This window comes from Aquarana catesbeiana, linkage group LG02 (genome assembly GCF_042186555.1).
Source record: "Aquarana catesbeiana isolate 2022-GZ linkage group LG02, ASM4218655v1, whole genome shotgun sequence".
In the NCBI taxonomy this organism is placed as follows: domain Eukaryota; kingdom Metazoa; phylum Chordata; class Amphibia; order Anura; family Ranidae; genus Aquarana; species Aquarana catesbeiana.
The window spans coordinates 54,125,716-54,141,181 of record NC_133325.1 but is presented as its reverse complement, the minus strand read 5'-3'; the positions used below and the strand labels follow the sequence as shown (position 1 = coordinate 54,141,181).

Genomic DNA, 15,466 nt, shown 5'->3' with positions numbered 1-15,466 from the left:
CTGCGGCTCGCTTGCCTTTGTCAGCTAGCCAACCAACCACCCCCCCGATGTTCACTTGAACACCGCTTTCAACTCACACATGCTTTCCCCCCATCGCTAGATCACTGCATAGCTCGCCCGTCGCCCACCAGGCCCCCCCCCCCCCCCCCCCCGCCGCCAGCATGGCACTTACCCCATCCAGGTCGCGGCTTCGGCGGCTTTCCCCCCTGCATCTCCCAGCGGTCGCTTCTCCTTCCAGCCAATCAGGACTTAGGACTCCCGGCCAATCGGGTAGGAGAAACAAGAAGACATTAGCGAATAATAATTCGCTAATGTCACACAACTGGGTGGGCTTGGGGCACAGTGCTCTGCGTCCAGAGCCCAGCCTTTTTGAAGCCAATTAGAGCCTCAGGTTCTAATCAGTTTTTGAAAAAAACAAAAACATTGGAATCCATGCGTCCGACGCCCTGCATGTAGATTGGGGCCGGGCGCAGGGATTAGAGGGGCAGCGCTCTACATGAGCCTCTGTTCTTGGGACACTATTTCTCACACTGATATGAGGCAGTATTCCTTCCACTGACACCAAAGATGTGGTACTATTCCTTCCACTGACACCAGTGATGAAGAACTATTCCTCCCTAAGGACCCTTTCACATGGTAAGCTTGCTCGGATCTGTCTGTCCGTTTTTCAGGCGGATCCAAGCGGGCCATCCATTGACTACTATGGGAGACGAATATCAGCGGAGATATGTCCGCTGACACCCATCTGCCAACCGATCCGCTAAAATCAGATGTATGACAATACGTTCGCCATCCGTCTTATTGGATCTGATCGGCTGAGATCTGATGAAAACGGACATGCTGTCCGTTTTCATCCGATCTCTCCATGGTAATCAGCGGCGCTCTGACAGGCCCCTCCCTACTCAGTGAGCAGAGATGGACCTGTCTCCTGCTGAGCTGGCGCTCAGCGGATCCACCTCGTGTGAATGAGGCCTAATGCTGCGTACACACGATCGGATTTTCCAACAACAAAACCGTGGATTTTTTTCCGAAGGATGTTGGCTCAAACTTGTCTTGAATACACACGGTCACACAAATGTTGGCCCAAAATTCCGAACCTGGGAACGTGGTGACGTACAAGACGTACGACGAGCCGAGAAAAAGGAAGTTCAATAGCCAGTGCGGCTCTTTCTGCTTGATTCCGAGCATGCCTGAACTTTTGTGCGACGGACTTGTGTACACACGATCGGACTTTCCGACAACAAGTTTTGTTGGCGTAAAATTTGAGAAACTGCTCTCAAACATTTCTGGGCGGAAATTCCAACAGCAAATGTTCGATGGAGGATACACACGGTCGGACTTTCCGACAACAAGCTCACATCGAACATTTCCCGTCGGAAAATCCGACCGTGTGTACGCGGCATTAGACATGAATGATGAGGCACTATTTTTCTCACTGACACCATCAATGGGGCACTGTTCTTTCCGCTGATACCATTTTCTACTCCCACTCGCCAGTCCAGTTCCACCAAAGTCTAGAGGGCAGTAAACTGGCCCTTTGTTTAGAAAGTTTGGAGACCCCTATACTAGACAAACTGATTTTGGCATGGAAGGGCTGTTTATTGTATTATATTGTTTTCATTGGCTGTATCTGAATTGTGAGTATAACTATTTTATCCATATTATCCATACTCACTGTCACCCATGCCTACACCCACTCACACAATCCATGCTAATGACTTGTTTCTTAACATTCTTTTTCAATAAATAGATCATTTTAATGCATTACAATCAACCCAAAATGAGCATTATTACTTTTACTGAAAATTTGGGTTTAGATACACTTTAATGGTCCCGTTTAACAAACAAGATCTTCTAGGTTCCCGCAATTCAGTGCCAAAAAAAAAACAGGTGGACTTGGCCCCTTACATCCTGGTGATTACGGTTGGGCTAGGACTGGGGGCTGGGGACATGTGGGGAGAAATGGGAGTTGAGCTGTTCTCTGCAGCATTACTGTTCGTGGCTGAGCTTAAGTTATTATTTCGTACATAGGCTGAGAACTTGCTTTTAACTTTGGTGAGCCCACTCCTAGAAATAATATTCCTTCGCGCAGTTTGTCCGGCAAGAAAGTACAAGATGGGATCCAGACAGCTGTTAGCGCTAGCCAGCGGTCTTGTCACTTTGTAGGCCATGTTGATTGTGTTCAGCGTATCACAGTCAAGGTCTAATTTTCTAAAGTAATAGTACAAGGTTCGGTTCACGTGAAAAGGTAAGAAGCAGATGATGAATGTGAGAAGCACAATAATGATCATCTTAATTGACTTCTTCTTGGAGTTTGAAGTGTCAGAAGAAGCTGCTGAGGGCTGCATGAGGGCCCGGGTCATCAAAGCATAGCAGATGATGATGATAACAAATGGGACACAGAAGAGCAAAGCCAAGCTGACCGAGCTGTAGACGACGAAGGTATCAAATAAATCCACACTAGAGGTGTCGTGGCAGGTGGTGGTATCTCCCTTTGTGCTCGTGGTCACAAAATACAATATTGGGGACTGGAAAGCCGCAATGAAGACCCAGACCACGACAGATATAATGCGAGCATTTCGAACCTTTAACCAACTCAACGACTTCATAGGGAAGCAGATCCCAATGAATCGGTGGATACTGATGCAAAGCAAGAAGAAGATGCTGCAATACATGTTGTTGTAGAAGAGAAACTTGATGATTTTGCACAAAGCTTCACCAAATGGCCAGTCATCGCCCTGGGAATAATAGTAGATCAGCAGGGGCAGGGAGATGACGTACAGAAGGTCCGAGATAACCAGGTTAAACATGTATGTGGTGGAAGCATTCCAGGGCCTAAGCCGGAACAGAAAGATGTAAAGGGCCAGGATGTTGAGAATAAGCCCAACGCAGAGCACGATCCCGTAGGACACCGGAAGCAGAACATACTTGAAATCTTCATCAAACACACACTTGTAGGGGTTGGTAACATTTTCTGAGCTATTCATTGTTCAGCCGCAATGCTGTTGACCTGTTGAAAACACACAAAAATTAGCCAAAAATTTTAAAAAAGTGAAAAGCTCATCACAGATTTAAACCTCAGACATAAAATATAAACAAAGCATATCCCTCTGTAGCAGGCCCGGACTGGCCATAGGGCAGACCGGGCGTTTGCCCGGTGGGCCGAGGGCCGCTTGGCTGCCAGGCCGCATGTAGAAGCAGGCAGGGCTGGCCGTGGGACGATGTGCATGGCTGAAAGCCGCAATTCGCGGCGCATGTGCCCTGCAGCCCCCGGTCACCTGGCAACCAGGACGCAAGGAGAGGAGGAGGGACAGAGAAGCCGAGGCCACCATACTTCCCTATATGTGGCCGCAGCACCTTGCTTGCTTTCAAGTGCGGGGGGCAGGTATGAGACCCACCCCCCACACTTGAGAGCCAGCAAGGTGCTGCGGACACATATAGGGGACGTGGTGGCCTCGACTTCTCTGTCCCTCCTCCTCTCCTTGCGTCTTGGTTACCAGGTGACCGGGGGCTGCACATGAAAGACGACTAGGTGCTTCAGGGGTAAGGGAAAGCAGTACACACCCACTCCTCTTCCCGCCTGTGAAGGGGTTCGATCTGATGCTCCAGGGCAAGAGAGTGCTCCTTTCCTTAATGGTAACTATGATCCATTTATACCTGGCTCTGTGAGTAATATTTGTACCTGGCTCTGTGAGTAATAATGTGTACCACCTGGCTCTGTGAGTAATAATTTATTACTGGCTCTGTGAGTAATAATTTGTAGCTGGCTCTGTGAGTAATAATTTGTACCTGGCTCTGTGAGTAATAATTTATTACTGGCTCTGTGAGTAATAATTTGTACCTGGCTCTGTGAGTAATAATTTGTACCTGGCTCTGTGAGTAATAATTTATTACTGGCTCTGTGAGTAATTATTTGTACCTGGCTCTGTGAGTAATAGTTTATACTGAAACCCCAAATCAACCGCCCAGACCCCGCCCGTCATGAACGAATCCAACACCCCCACCCCCCGCGTGCGGGCTGCTCAATCTAAAATGCCCGGGCCTTTTTTTGGGCCTGCTCTGTAGTGTGTACTTGTCCCAACTAAGAGCACTAAGTGTCATTTCTATCTGCTGCTTCTTTCCTCTGCTATCAGCATGAATCACTTCTGACAAGTTTTCCTGAACCCAAGAGAAAAAAGTTGACAGGAGAGGGCACAGCCTGTGATTGACAGCCTCAGCTCTGTTCCCGTATGCTGTGTGAAGGAGGTGTGTCTCTTCCCTCCAATCAGCTCTCCAGAGCATAATTTCAATATATATATATGTAGCCAGCTTTTAAAACAGGCTCAGGGCCAGTAGAAAATCAGGATGTTTTATGGTTTAAAAACAAAATAACGAACACCGTAACTCACCAAATATCATAAACTAACTATATTATGAAATTTAAAAAAAAGAAAAATCTTCAACAAGTTAATTTTAACAAATAAAAATCATCCGTAATGCTTATTAACATGTGTGAGTTGACAGGTTAAGTTGACAGAAAGATCTGATAGTGAATCGCTGAATTAGTTGTACAGTTAATCAGCTTGACTACAAGGTCAAAAAACAGAACTATATAGCACAAATCTGACCAATCACGAATGTTATGACTCCTGCTGTAAAATGTATTGCTTGTCTTATCACACATTAATGAAAACTCATGCCTTTTCTACTGTTAACCAGTGTACATAGAGATGCTTATACTAGTCCTGGTGCTGAACACCCAGAGGAGCGATATAATTGTAGAGATATGAAGGAAGCAAAAAGTAATAATGCTGCCCATCTAACTTATCACCATCTTTATTTTATCTGTTGATTTACCTCCAACGTTTGACAAACTCTGCACCATTCCACAGAAAACATCAAACCTTCTACATTAGTCCCGCCCACGAGGAACTTGCCACCGGCTGTCTCTATCACAGTCAAACACGTCGATTTTTTTCATACACTGTATACTGTAGGACTTTACAAAGTACATACCGTATAACCACCCAGAAATCGTCTGCCCCCAAGAAACTAAAATGTTTTCTCAACCACACAATACTGAGACACAATTGTTCCAGAACCAGGAAGGGTAGGCTTACCTATCAATATGCTCTTGGATTGTGGGAGGAAACTAGAGACCTGGAGGAAATCCACAGAAATACAAGGTGTATATATGCACCTCATAGAGAGAGTGCCAGTTGGGAAACATGGCAGAATCTGGTGGGCTCATTCAGCCCCTGGATTCTTATATGTCTTGAATGCTCCAACGGCAATATCTCTCTGCCAAATATGCTAACCTTGCTTCCATTCTTCCTGTTCTTTCCCATAGAGAAGCATGGAGGGGTCCTGTGTGCCTTTGGGTGTTCCAGCTACTCTATTTACATTCTGCTAATATAATATACAGTAAGTAAAAATAATCCAAGAGGATGGTAAGAACCCCTTTCAATAGGTACAGCAGATGAGCAGGCCTGGAACCCCACGCCACCCACATACACCAAGTCACGGAGATGGAAAATAATTTAAGAAGTTCAGCTTTCCATTCAAAGCTGATGGCATTGAATAAAAGAATTAAAAAAGTCCTTGTTAAAGTGTACTTCTGGCTTCTTGAAAATGCATAGAGCCCTCCACCTATCCATGTATCTTCCAAAACTTTAATCAAGACCTATTAAAAGAGATAATGCCCATGGCCCTAATTGTTATTACTATTATTATTATAATACAAGATTTATTTAGAACCGACAGTTTGTGCAGCTCTTTACAACATAGGTTAATTCTAACTAAAGTGTGCTCTGTTCTGCCCTCTCTCTTCCCAGTGTCTCGCCGTTTAATAAATGTGATAGGTGGCCTTTAATGGCCAATAGAGAGGCATGAGATCTAGAGAGACAGGTCAGAGGGTGGCTAAAAACTTTGGTTTCCTAAAGATAAACTCCAGAGCGGATTAAAAAAAAATAACACAATTCAATGTCATTCTCAGTGGTGGCCCGTCCATGCGCCCAGCCCCTAAACTACATGCAAGGCGCCAGACGCATGGATCTCAATGGGTTTTTTTTTTTTTTTTTTAAGTACAAGATTAGAGCCTGAGGCTCTAATTGGCTTAACAAAAGTGTGGGCTCTCGGGGGTGCAGAGCACTGCGCCCTGAGCCCACCCAGTTGTGTGACAATAGCGAATTAATATTACCTATTGTCTTCCTGATTCTCCTCCCGGACAATCAGGAAGCAGGTCTTAAGACCCGATTGGCCGAGAGGATAAGCCATCCCATTGGTCGCCGAGGAAGAAGCGATGCAGGGTGAAGCCGCTGAGGAGGAGGAGACGCAGAGTGAAGCCACCAAGGAGGAGGAGACGCAGAGTGAAACCACCAAGGAGGAAGCCACTGAGGAGGAGGAGACACAGAGTGAAGCCGCCGAGGAGGAAGCCACCGAGGAGGAGGAGACGCAGAGTGAAGCCACAGAGGAGGAAGCCACCGAGGAGGAGGAGACGCAGAGTGAAGCCACAGAGGAGGAAGCCACCGAGGAGGAGGAGACGCAGAGTGAAGCCGCCGAGGAGGTAGCCACCGAGGAGGAGGAGACGCAGAGTGAAGCCACAGAGGAGGAAGCCACCGAGGAGGAGGAGACGCAGAGTGAAGCCACAGAGGAGGAAGCCACCGAGGAGGAGGAGACGCAGAGTGAAGCCGCCGAGGAGGAAGCCACCGAGGAGGAGGAGACGCAGAGTGAAGCCACAGAGGAGGAAGCCACCGAGGAGGAGGAAACGCAGAGTGAAGCTGCAGAGGAGACGCAAAAAGGAGCCAAAGCTTTTTTTTCTTCGAAGCACATGATTAGAGCCCGAGGCTCTAATTGGCTTCAAAAAGGTGTGGGCTCAGGGTGCAGAACACTGCGCCCTGAGCCCACCCAGCTGTGTGACAATTGCGAAATAATATTCACTATTGTCTTCCAGATTCTCCTACCCGGCTACTCAGGAAGTGGGTCTTAAGATCCAGTTGGCCAAGAGGCTAAGCGATCCCACTGGTCGCCGCGGAAGAAGCGATGCAGGGTGAAGCCGCTGAGGAGGAAGCCACCAAGAAGAAGAAGATGCAGAGTGAAGCTGCCGAGGAGGAAGCCGCCGAAGTGTAGGAGACGCTGTGTGAAGCTGCCGAGGAGGAAGCCACCGAGGTGGAGGAGACGCTGAGTGAAGCTGCCGAGGAGGAAGCCACCAAGGAGGAGGAGACGCAGAGTGAAGTTGCCGAGGAGGAAGCCACCGAGGAGTAGGAGACGCAGAGTGAAGCCGCCGAAGAGGAAGTCATCGGGGAGGAGGAGGCGCAGAGTGAAGTTGCCGAGGATGAGGAGACGTAAAAGGAGCCGAAGCTGCCTGTGACCTAGATGGGGTAAGTGCAGGGCTGGTGGGCTGACCAACGAGCAATGGGGGGGGGCTTGGTCAAGGGATAGGGGGTTTGACTGGTTGACCGTCTGAATGGGGAGGGGGTGGCGGGTGGTTTGTTTGTTGCCAGCCCCAAAAAATTAAGCACCAGCCGCCACTGGTCGTTCTGTACTTACTAATACATAATGAACTTTATTTTTCAAAAGTCAAGCATTAAACTACAGCAGAGAAAGATCAGGTCTCCTGCCCTGCCAGACAGGGTTGTGTTGTCTTTCTACATTTTTTTCTGAGTTAATATTATGTTATCACTTTTTCCATCAGTTATTTTACCACACTGTTTTAATGACACGATTGCCTCATCCTCAGATTTTATGATTTTACCTTATCTAAACTGATTTCAACAATAAACTCTTTGACTCTGATTACACGAGATAAACTCACCCTTCTTTTTACATGAAGGCATAGCACAGTCATAGGGGTTGATTTATTAAAGGAAAATAGTCTGTGCACTCTGCAGGTGCAGTTGCTCCAGAGCTTAGTAAATGAGCAGAAGCACTACTGACTTCCATCATCAAATCATGTGCAAGCAAAAATGCTGTTTTTTTTTTATTTTCCTTGCACTTGATTGGATACTCTTTTCAAAGTGAAGCTTTACCTCATTTACTAAGCCGTGGAGCAACTGCTCTTGCAGAGAGCAACTGCACTTTGCAAAGTACACAGTCTATTTGCCTTTAGTAAATCAACCCCATTAGGGTAATGTTTGTCAATATATTTGAATGTATTGCCAATGCACCAGAGTGGACAGAAAAAACACACCTGCACCTTCTTTTCTGACGCATAGGGGTTGATTTACTAAATGGCAAATAGACCGTGCACTTTGCAAAATGCAGTTGCCCTCTGTAAGTGCGGTTGCTCCAGAGCTTATTAAACGAGGAAAGGCTTCACTTTGCAATGAGTACCCAATCACATGCAAGAGAAATAAAAAAAAACTGCATTTTTGCTTGCACATGATTGGATGATGGAATTCAGCAGAGTTTCTGCCTATTTACTAAACTCTGGAGCAACTTCTCTTGCAGAGTGCACAGTCTTTCTCCCTTTACTAAATCAATTCCAGAAGGTTTGATTTACTAACACTACAGTGTGCAAAATCGGGTGCAGCTCTGAAGGGAAACCAATAAGCTTCCAGTTTTTTGGGGTTTTTTTTCGTTGTCAAAGCTTAACCTCCCTGGCGGTATGATTATTTCAGATTTTAGGTGCTGAAAGCGGTACAATTATTATTATTTACAGATATTTGGCGTTTTATATTGTATGCCTGTAATTCTTAGGAATAATTCACTTATATCTGTCCAAACAAGAGTCTAGTAGACATCCCGGGTATGATAAAGTTTGAAAAACGAAATAAAAAATTAGAATATAATAAATAACTATAAATAATTATACCAAATAATAATATAATAATAATAAAAATTATTCAATAATGTAATAAAATCAAAAACACAGAAATTTGCTCAGTTGCAGAATTGTCGCTTTCGTTACTTTTAGTGTTTGGTGACGGATTTCCCCACAAATCACTATCGCTCAATTCCGCAAGTGATTCTAATTTATTATCGCTGTTTTCTAGCTGGTCTAAAGCTACTTTTGACGTAAAGGGACGGTTTTGGTTGCTATGGACAATCTCCAGTTTCCAGGCAGAAAGAACAGCATATATAATATAAAACTGCATGCAGGACACTGGACAGACCACTAGGGACAAAGGGGATGTGTAATTACCCTATTTATCGGCGTATAACACGCACTTTTTTCCCCTTAAAATCAGGGGAAAATCGTGGGTGCGTGTTATACGCCGATCCCCGCTAATTGTGAGCTATCGGTGGCGATCGCCGCCGACATACACATAGCGAGTAGTTTTAAATATGGCGCCGCGGAGTTCGGAGGGACTCGGCGGAGCTGAACAAGCGCCGCCGAAATCACAGAGCCGAGATACACATAGTCGAGTGTATTCGGCTCTTTCCAGCGCCGCTCACAGTCACGCCCAGTCCCGCCATTGGACCTGTGTTATGTCCATCATAGGGCGGGACTTGGCCGGAAAGAGCCGAATACACTCAACTATGTGTATCTCGGCGGCGTTCATTCAGTTCCGCCGGCGCCGAGTCCCTCCGAACTCCGCGGCGCCATATTTAAAACTACATGCATGTGTATGTCGGTGGCGGCGGCGGTAGGCATGGACACTGGGGGCAAGGCTGAACTGGGGCAAGGCTGCACTGACAAGGTTGCACTGGGGCAAAGCTGCACTGACAAGACTGCACTGACAAGACTGCACTGGGGCAAAGCTGCACTGACAAGACTGCACTGACAAGACTGCACTGGGGCAAAGCTGCACTGACAAGACTGCACTGACAAGACTGCACTGGGGCAAAGCTGCACTGACAAGACTGCACTGACAAGACTGCACTGGGGCAAAGCTGCACTGACAAGGCTGCACTGACACTGAAAAGGCTGCAATGACACTAACAAGGCTGCAGATGAACACTGATGAGGCTGCATTGACGGGCATTTTAATGTAAGTTTCTTTTCCTTAAACTTCCCTCCTAAAAGTTTTTTTCCTTAAAATTCTCTCCTAAACTTGGGGTGCGTGTTATACGCCAGCACGTGTTATACGCCGATAAATACGGTATTTGATACAGTGATGTAATCTGTAAGATTACAGTATACTGTATGTATTGTGTGTGTTTCACTTTTTGAATTTGGCGCCGGACTCCGTCCCCGTGCGTCGCAACGCTCGCAGGGAACGGAGCTCGGCACTGTGAATCGAGGGAGACACGGCGGCTCGCCGATCACAGCTGGGAGACATCGCAGGATCCAGGGGACAAGGTAAGTAACCTCTACATGGATCCTGCGATGCGATCCCGAATCTGGCTCGGGGATACCGTTTTTGGCACCACCATGCTCAGCTGCACTACATTTTGTACTTTCCAGTTTTAGTAAATTAACCTCACAGCATTACAATGCAAGGTAGTGTGCATACCTCCCAACTTTTTGAGATGGGAATGAGGGACACCTATTAGTAAAAGTATACAGGCATAGGACACACCCCTTGCCACACCCCCTTAAAGGAGAATTGTACAAAAAAAACAAGATTGGTTAAATTCGCAAGTGCTTTTTTACCACTACTATTCCTTTATATTGGCTTTTGGAATTTACAAATGCAGCCATTTAGAGATCTGATGAAAGGTTTAGCGCTGGAAAACACTTTTTGATAGATAAAAAGTGCATTTTATAAACCTCTATATAGATCAGACCAAAATGAGGGACAAATGAGGAGGAATGAGGGACAGAGGGACATTGCTCCAAATCAGGGGCAGTCCCTCCAAATCAGGGACAGTTGGGAACTATGAGTGTGTAGTGCAGGTACATTGGGGTGCAATTCAGAATGAATGGCTCTATAATGTACCGATACACGTAGGGTGCATTGCTGCATGTTGCAGTAATTTGCACAATTCGCACAATAACATGCACATTATATCAAAGCAATGGTGTGAATCCAGCCTAAAGAACATTACAGGCTAAGTAAAAATCTATGCAACAGCACACTGAAAATTTGAATGCAGAGGGGTTGATTTACTAAAGGCAAATAGACTGTAATAGTCCGTGCACCTTGCAAATGCAGTTGCTCCAGAGCGTAGTAAATGAGGAGAAACTCTGCTGACCTCCATCTTTCTTTTTTTTTTTTTTTTTTTTTTTCCTTGCATGTGATCGGTTATTCTTTGCAAAGTGAAGCTTCCCCTCATTTATTAAGCGCTGCAGCAACTGCACTTGCAAAGTTCACAGTCTATTTGCCTTTAGTAAATCCGCCCCATGTAGCCACTGTGATGGCAGGATTTGTGCTGATTAACCAAGTGATCTCTGTCATGTCCCACCCCCCCTACAGTTAGAACACACCCAGGGAACACACTTAACCCCTTGATCGCCCCCCCTAGTGTTAACCCCTTCCCTGCCAGTGTCATTTTTACATTGAGCATTTTGCATTTTTATAGCACTGATCAATGTAATAATGTCGCTGGTCCCCAGAAAGTGTCACTTAGGGTCAGATTTGTCCGCCGCAATGTCGCAGTCCCGCTAAAAATCACAGCTCGCCGCCATTACCAGTAAAAACAAAAAAAAATAAGTCCCTAAATCTATCCCATAGTTTGTAGACGTGATAACTTTTGCGCAAACCAATCAATATACGCCTATTGTGATTTTTATTTTTTTTTACCAAAAATATGTAGAATATATATAAACTGATGAATAAATTTGTTTTTTTTTTATATTTTTTTTTTTTATATTGTTGGTCTTTTTTTGTTTATAGCGCAAAGAATATAAAAACCGCAGAGTTGATTAAATACCACCAAAAGAAAGCTCTATTTGTGGGGAAAAAAAGGACGTAAATTTTGTTTGGGTGCAACATCGCACGACCGCGCAATTGTCAGTTAAAGTGACGCAGTGCCTTATCGTTAAAAACGGCCCGGTCATTAAGGGGGCAAATCCTTCCGTGGTTAATAGCGGCAGCTCCCAGTCTGCAGACAAACCCCGGAAATGTCATATATAAACAAAGTTTGTTAAGGTGGGACCTGGTTCCCTTTTGTCCTGTGCTGTTTATTAGTAATGTGTGTCAGAGCATCCTGTTTTTAATGCAAGATACAATTCATGTCAGAATTCTGTGTTATTTATAAGATGTTATGTACTACCTGCCTGCAGATCATCGGAATCCCTGCCAAATCAGCGTCAATTCTGAACTCAGCACAGACCAATCATATCACTGCTCTTCCCATTATTCCAAATGAGTCCACAACACTTAAAGTGGAACCAGGGAGAGAATAAAAAAATGACATATATGACGCACTCTGTCACTACCATGAACACAAAAGTCTTTGTTTTTCTGAATCCACCATGTGACATCATTTTTTTTTGTAACCAGTTGATCCTGCCATGAAGGTTTTTTTTTGCCTTCTTTTAACCACTTCAGCCCCGGAAAGTTTTACCGCCCTTAATGTCCAGGCCATTTTTTTTGCGCTACAGCACTGCGTTATTTCAACTGACAATTGCGTGGCCGTGCGAAGCTGTACCCAAATAAAATGTATGTCCCCCCCCCCCCCCCACAAATAGAGCTTTTTGGTGGTATTTGATCACCTCTGCGGGTTTTTTTTTTTTTTTTTTTTTTTGCGCTGTAAACAAGAAAAAAAAAATCTTTTTGCTATAAAAGATATCCAATGCATTTTAAAAAAAAAATCTAATTTCTTCATCAATTTAGGCCAATATTCTGCTACATACTTCGGGTAAAAAAATTCCAACAAGCGTATATTGATTCTATTATGGGGGGAATTGGCGCTGTTCAAAAATGTATAACATATATTAAAATGAAAAGAATAATGCAAATCAATAAAAAATAAAGGTAAATACAAACCAATAAAAATAAAAATAAATACTCCAGGTGATATTTACCCAAACACACTAATGTGCTATAAAGTGCAAAGTGCTGGAAAATATGTGATCTGAAATATATGTAAAATAAATACAATTCATGAAAAATAAATAAATATATAAATAATGGTGATATTAATAACTCCAGATAACATCCTGTAAAAAAGCTGAAAAATAAAACAAAGTCTTTCAAGTGAATCCGCAGCAAACCACAGTGAAAAATTGATTTGCATTTATTGATTTGCATTATTCTTTTTATTTTAATATATGTTGTACATTTTTGAACAGCGCCAATTCCCCCATAATAGAATCTCTTTTGTCTGAATTTCACTGAGGTGATATTCTTTGCTGGGGGGGGGCTGCAGTTCCTTTTTTCCTAAGCGCGGAATAACTGTCCTTTAAGCGTATATTGATTGTTTTGCGCACAAGTTATCGCGTCTACAAACTATGGGGTATTTTTATGGCATTTTTCTTTCTTTTTTTTTTACTAGTAATGGTGGCAATCTGTGATTTTTAGAGGGAATTCGACATTGCGGCGGACAAATCAGACACCTAACTGACACTTTTTTGGGGACCAGCGACACTAATACAGTGATCAGCACTAAAAAATAAAAATGCTCTGTTACTGTACTAATGACACTGGCAGAGAAGGGGTTAACATCAGGGGGCGATCAAAGGGTTAAATGTGTACCTAGCTGGTGCTTTCTGACTTTGTGGGGGTTGCTCTGATTGGATGAAGACAGAGATCGGTGTTCCTGCTTAGCAGGACCACAAGATCTCTATAACTTCCCTGTCAGATAGGTGATCTGCCTTGTTTACATAGACAGATCGCCGTTCTGCCTCTCTGGGGAAATGATCGCGGGTGCCCGGCGTACATTGGATCTGCCGGACCCGCTGATTGGCATCCCCTGTGCCTAATCAGTGCGCGACAGCACCTCCGGCGGCGCGCGCCCCCCAGCGTCTATTACACGATATGACATACATGTACATCGTTTCACGCAATAGAACCAACCTGCCACAGTAATGCCCCGTACACACGGTCGGATTTTCCGATGGAAAATGTCCGATCGGAGCGTGTTGTTGGAAATTCCGACCGTGTGTGGGCTCCATCGGACATTTTCCATCGGAGTTTCCGACACACAAAGTTGGAGAGCAGGAGATAAAATTTTCCGACAACAAAATCCGTTGTCGGAAATTCCGATCGTGTGTACACAAATCCGACGCACAAAGTGCCACGCATGCTCAGAATAAATAAAGAGATGAAAGCTATTGGCCACTGCCCCATTTATAGTCCTGACGTACATGTTTTACGTCACCGCGTTTAAAACGATCGGATTTTCCGACAACTTTGTGTGACCGTGTGTATGCAAGACAAGTTTGAGCCAACATCTGTCGGAAAAAATCCTAGGATTTTGTTGTCGGAATGTCCGAACAAAGTCCGACCGTGTGTACGGGGCATAAAAGTGCAGTAGGCGGTCGGCAAGTGGTTAATAGACCAAGCTGTTCAGCACAGTGGAAGTTAGAGGGTTGAGACAAACCATTTAACACTGGCAGGGGTGCTGGTAATGATCAGCTTCTATTTATTTATGTAAAACCTTAATCCCAAAGAAAAAAAACTATTGCTGTAACTGCTTATAAAGTATTATCTGAAGTTTGGCTTTAATTTGTTAGTCACTTCCATCTAACACTACAACAATGCTGCTGTCTGAGGGTGACTATGTTGCTCCTCCATAGATACAGCGGAGGAATGAGTGTAGCCACCCTTATGCCCCGTACACACGGTTGGATTTTGCGATGGAAAATGTTCTATAGGAGCTTGTCGTCGGAAATTCCGACCGTGTGTAGGCTCCATCGGACATTTTCCATCGGAATTTCCGTCACACAAAATTTGAGAGCTGGTTCTCAAATTTTCCGACAACAAAATCCGTTGTCGTAAGTTCCGATCGCGTGTACACAATTCCGACGCACAAAGTTCCACGCATGCTCGGAATCAAGCAGAAGAGCAGCACTGGCTATTGACCTTCATTTTTCTCGGCTCATTGTACGTGTCGTACGTCACCGCGTTCTTGATGTTCAGAATTTCTGACAAGATTTGTGTGGCCGTGTGTATGCAAGACAAGTTTGAGCCAACATCCGTCGGAAAAAATCCATGGATTTTGTTGTCGGAATGTCCGATCAATGTCTGATCGTGTGTACGGGGCATAAGACAGGAAGTGTGGTACTGGCAGGATCACCAGGTAAAAAAGTAAAGGAATTTAAAAAGCCTGGAAAAAATCCATCTACCATAAAAAGGGTTAGTAAGTTGAAATATATTCTATTTTTGTTCTTGAGTTTAGATCCACATTAAACCTTAACTAAAAGGCAATTTTTTTTTAGTGTTGGATAGAGCAGAGATGGATTAGAACCCCTGTTTACCGTTATCAATATAAGTGGTGGTAAAATAAAATAATACATTTTGGGTTTTCACCAAAACAGGATCACCCCGGCACTGTTGTTTAGAGCGGACAGTTGACTTTCATGTGATAACAATCGATGCGGCTAAGTAGCGTCTCTGCCGCTATCACAAGCCGTGGGACGGGGCGCCCCCCGCCACCTTACGTCCCTCTGCCAGGTCTCCTGTCCCATTGGGAGATCCAAATGACCAGCCGGCACGCC

The 15,466-nt window shown here is 44.7% G+C and overlaps 1 protein-coding gene across 3 annotated transcripts in view; it reads right to left on the bottom strand.

The window, feature by feature from the left end:
• Nucleotides 1-180: 180 nt before the first annotated feature.
• LOC141126879 (P2Y purinoceptor 2-like) overlaps nucleotides 181-15,466 on the bottom strand; it is a 133,294-nt gene continuing 118,008 nt past the window's right edge. For all 3 annotated transcript variants that reach the window (XM_073612915.1, XM_073612914.1, XM_073612913.1), the window contains one exon: nucleotides 181-3,010. In XM_073612915.1, the coding sequence (XP_073469016.1) occupies nucleotides 1,905-2,987 (1,083 nt within the window). In that variant the 5' untranslated portion in view covers nucleotides 2,988-3,010 and the 3' untranslated portion in view covers nucleotides 181-1,904. The remainder of the gene's footprint in view (nucleotides 3,011-15,466) is intronic.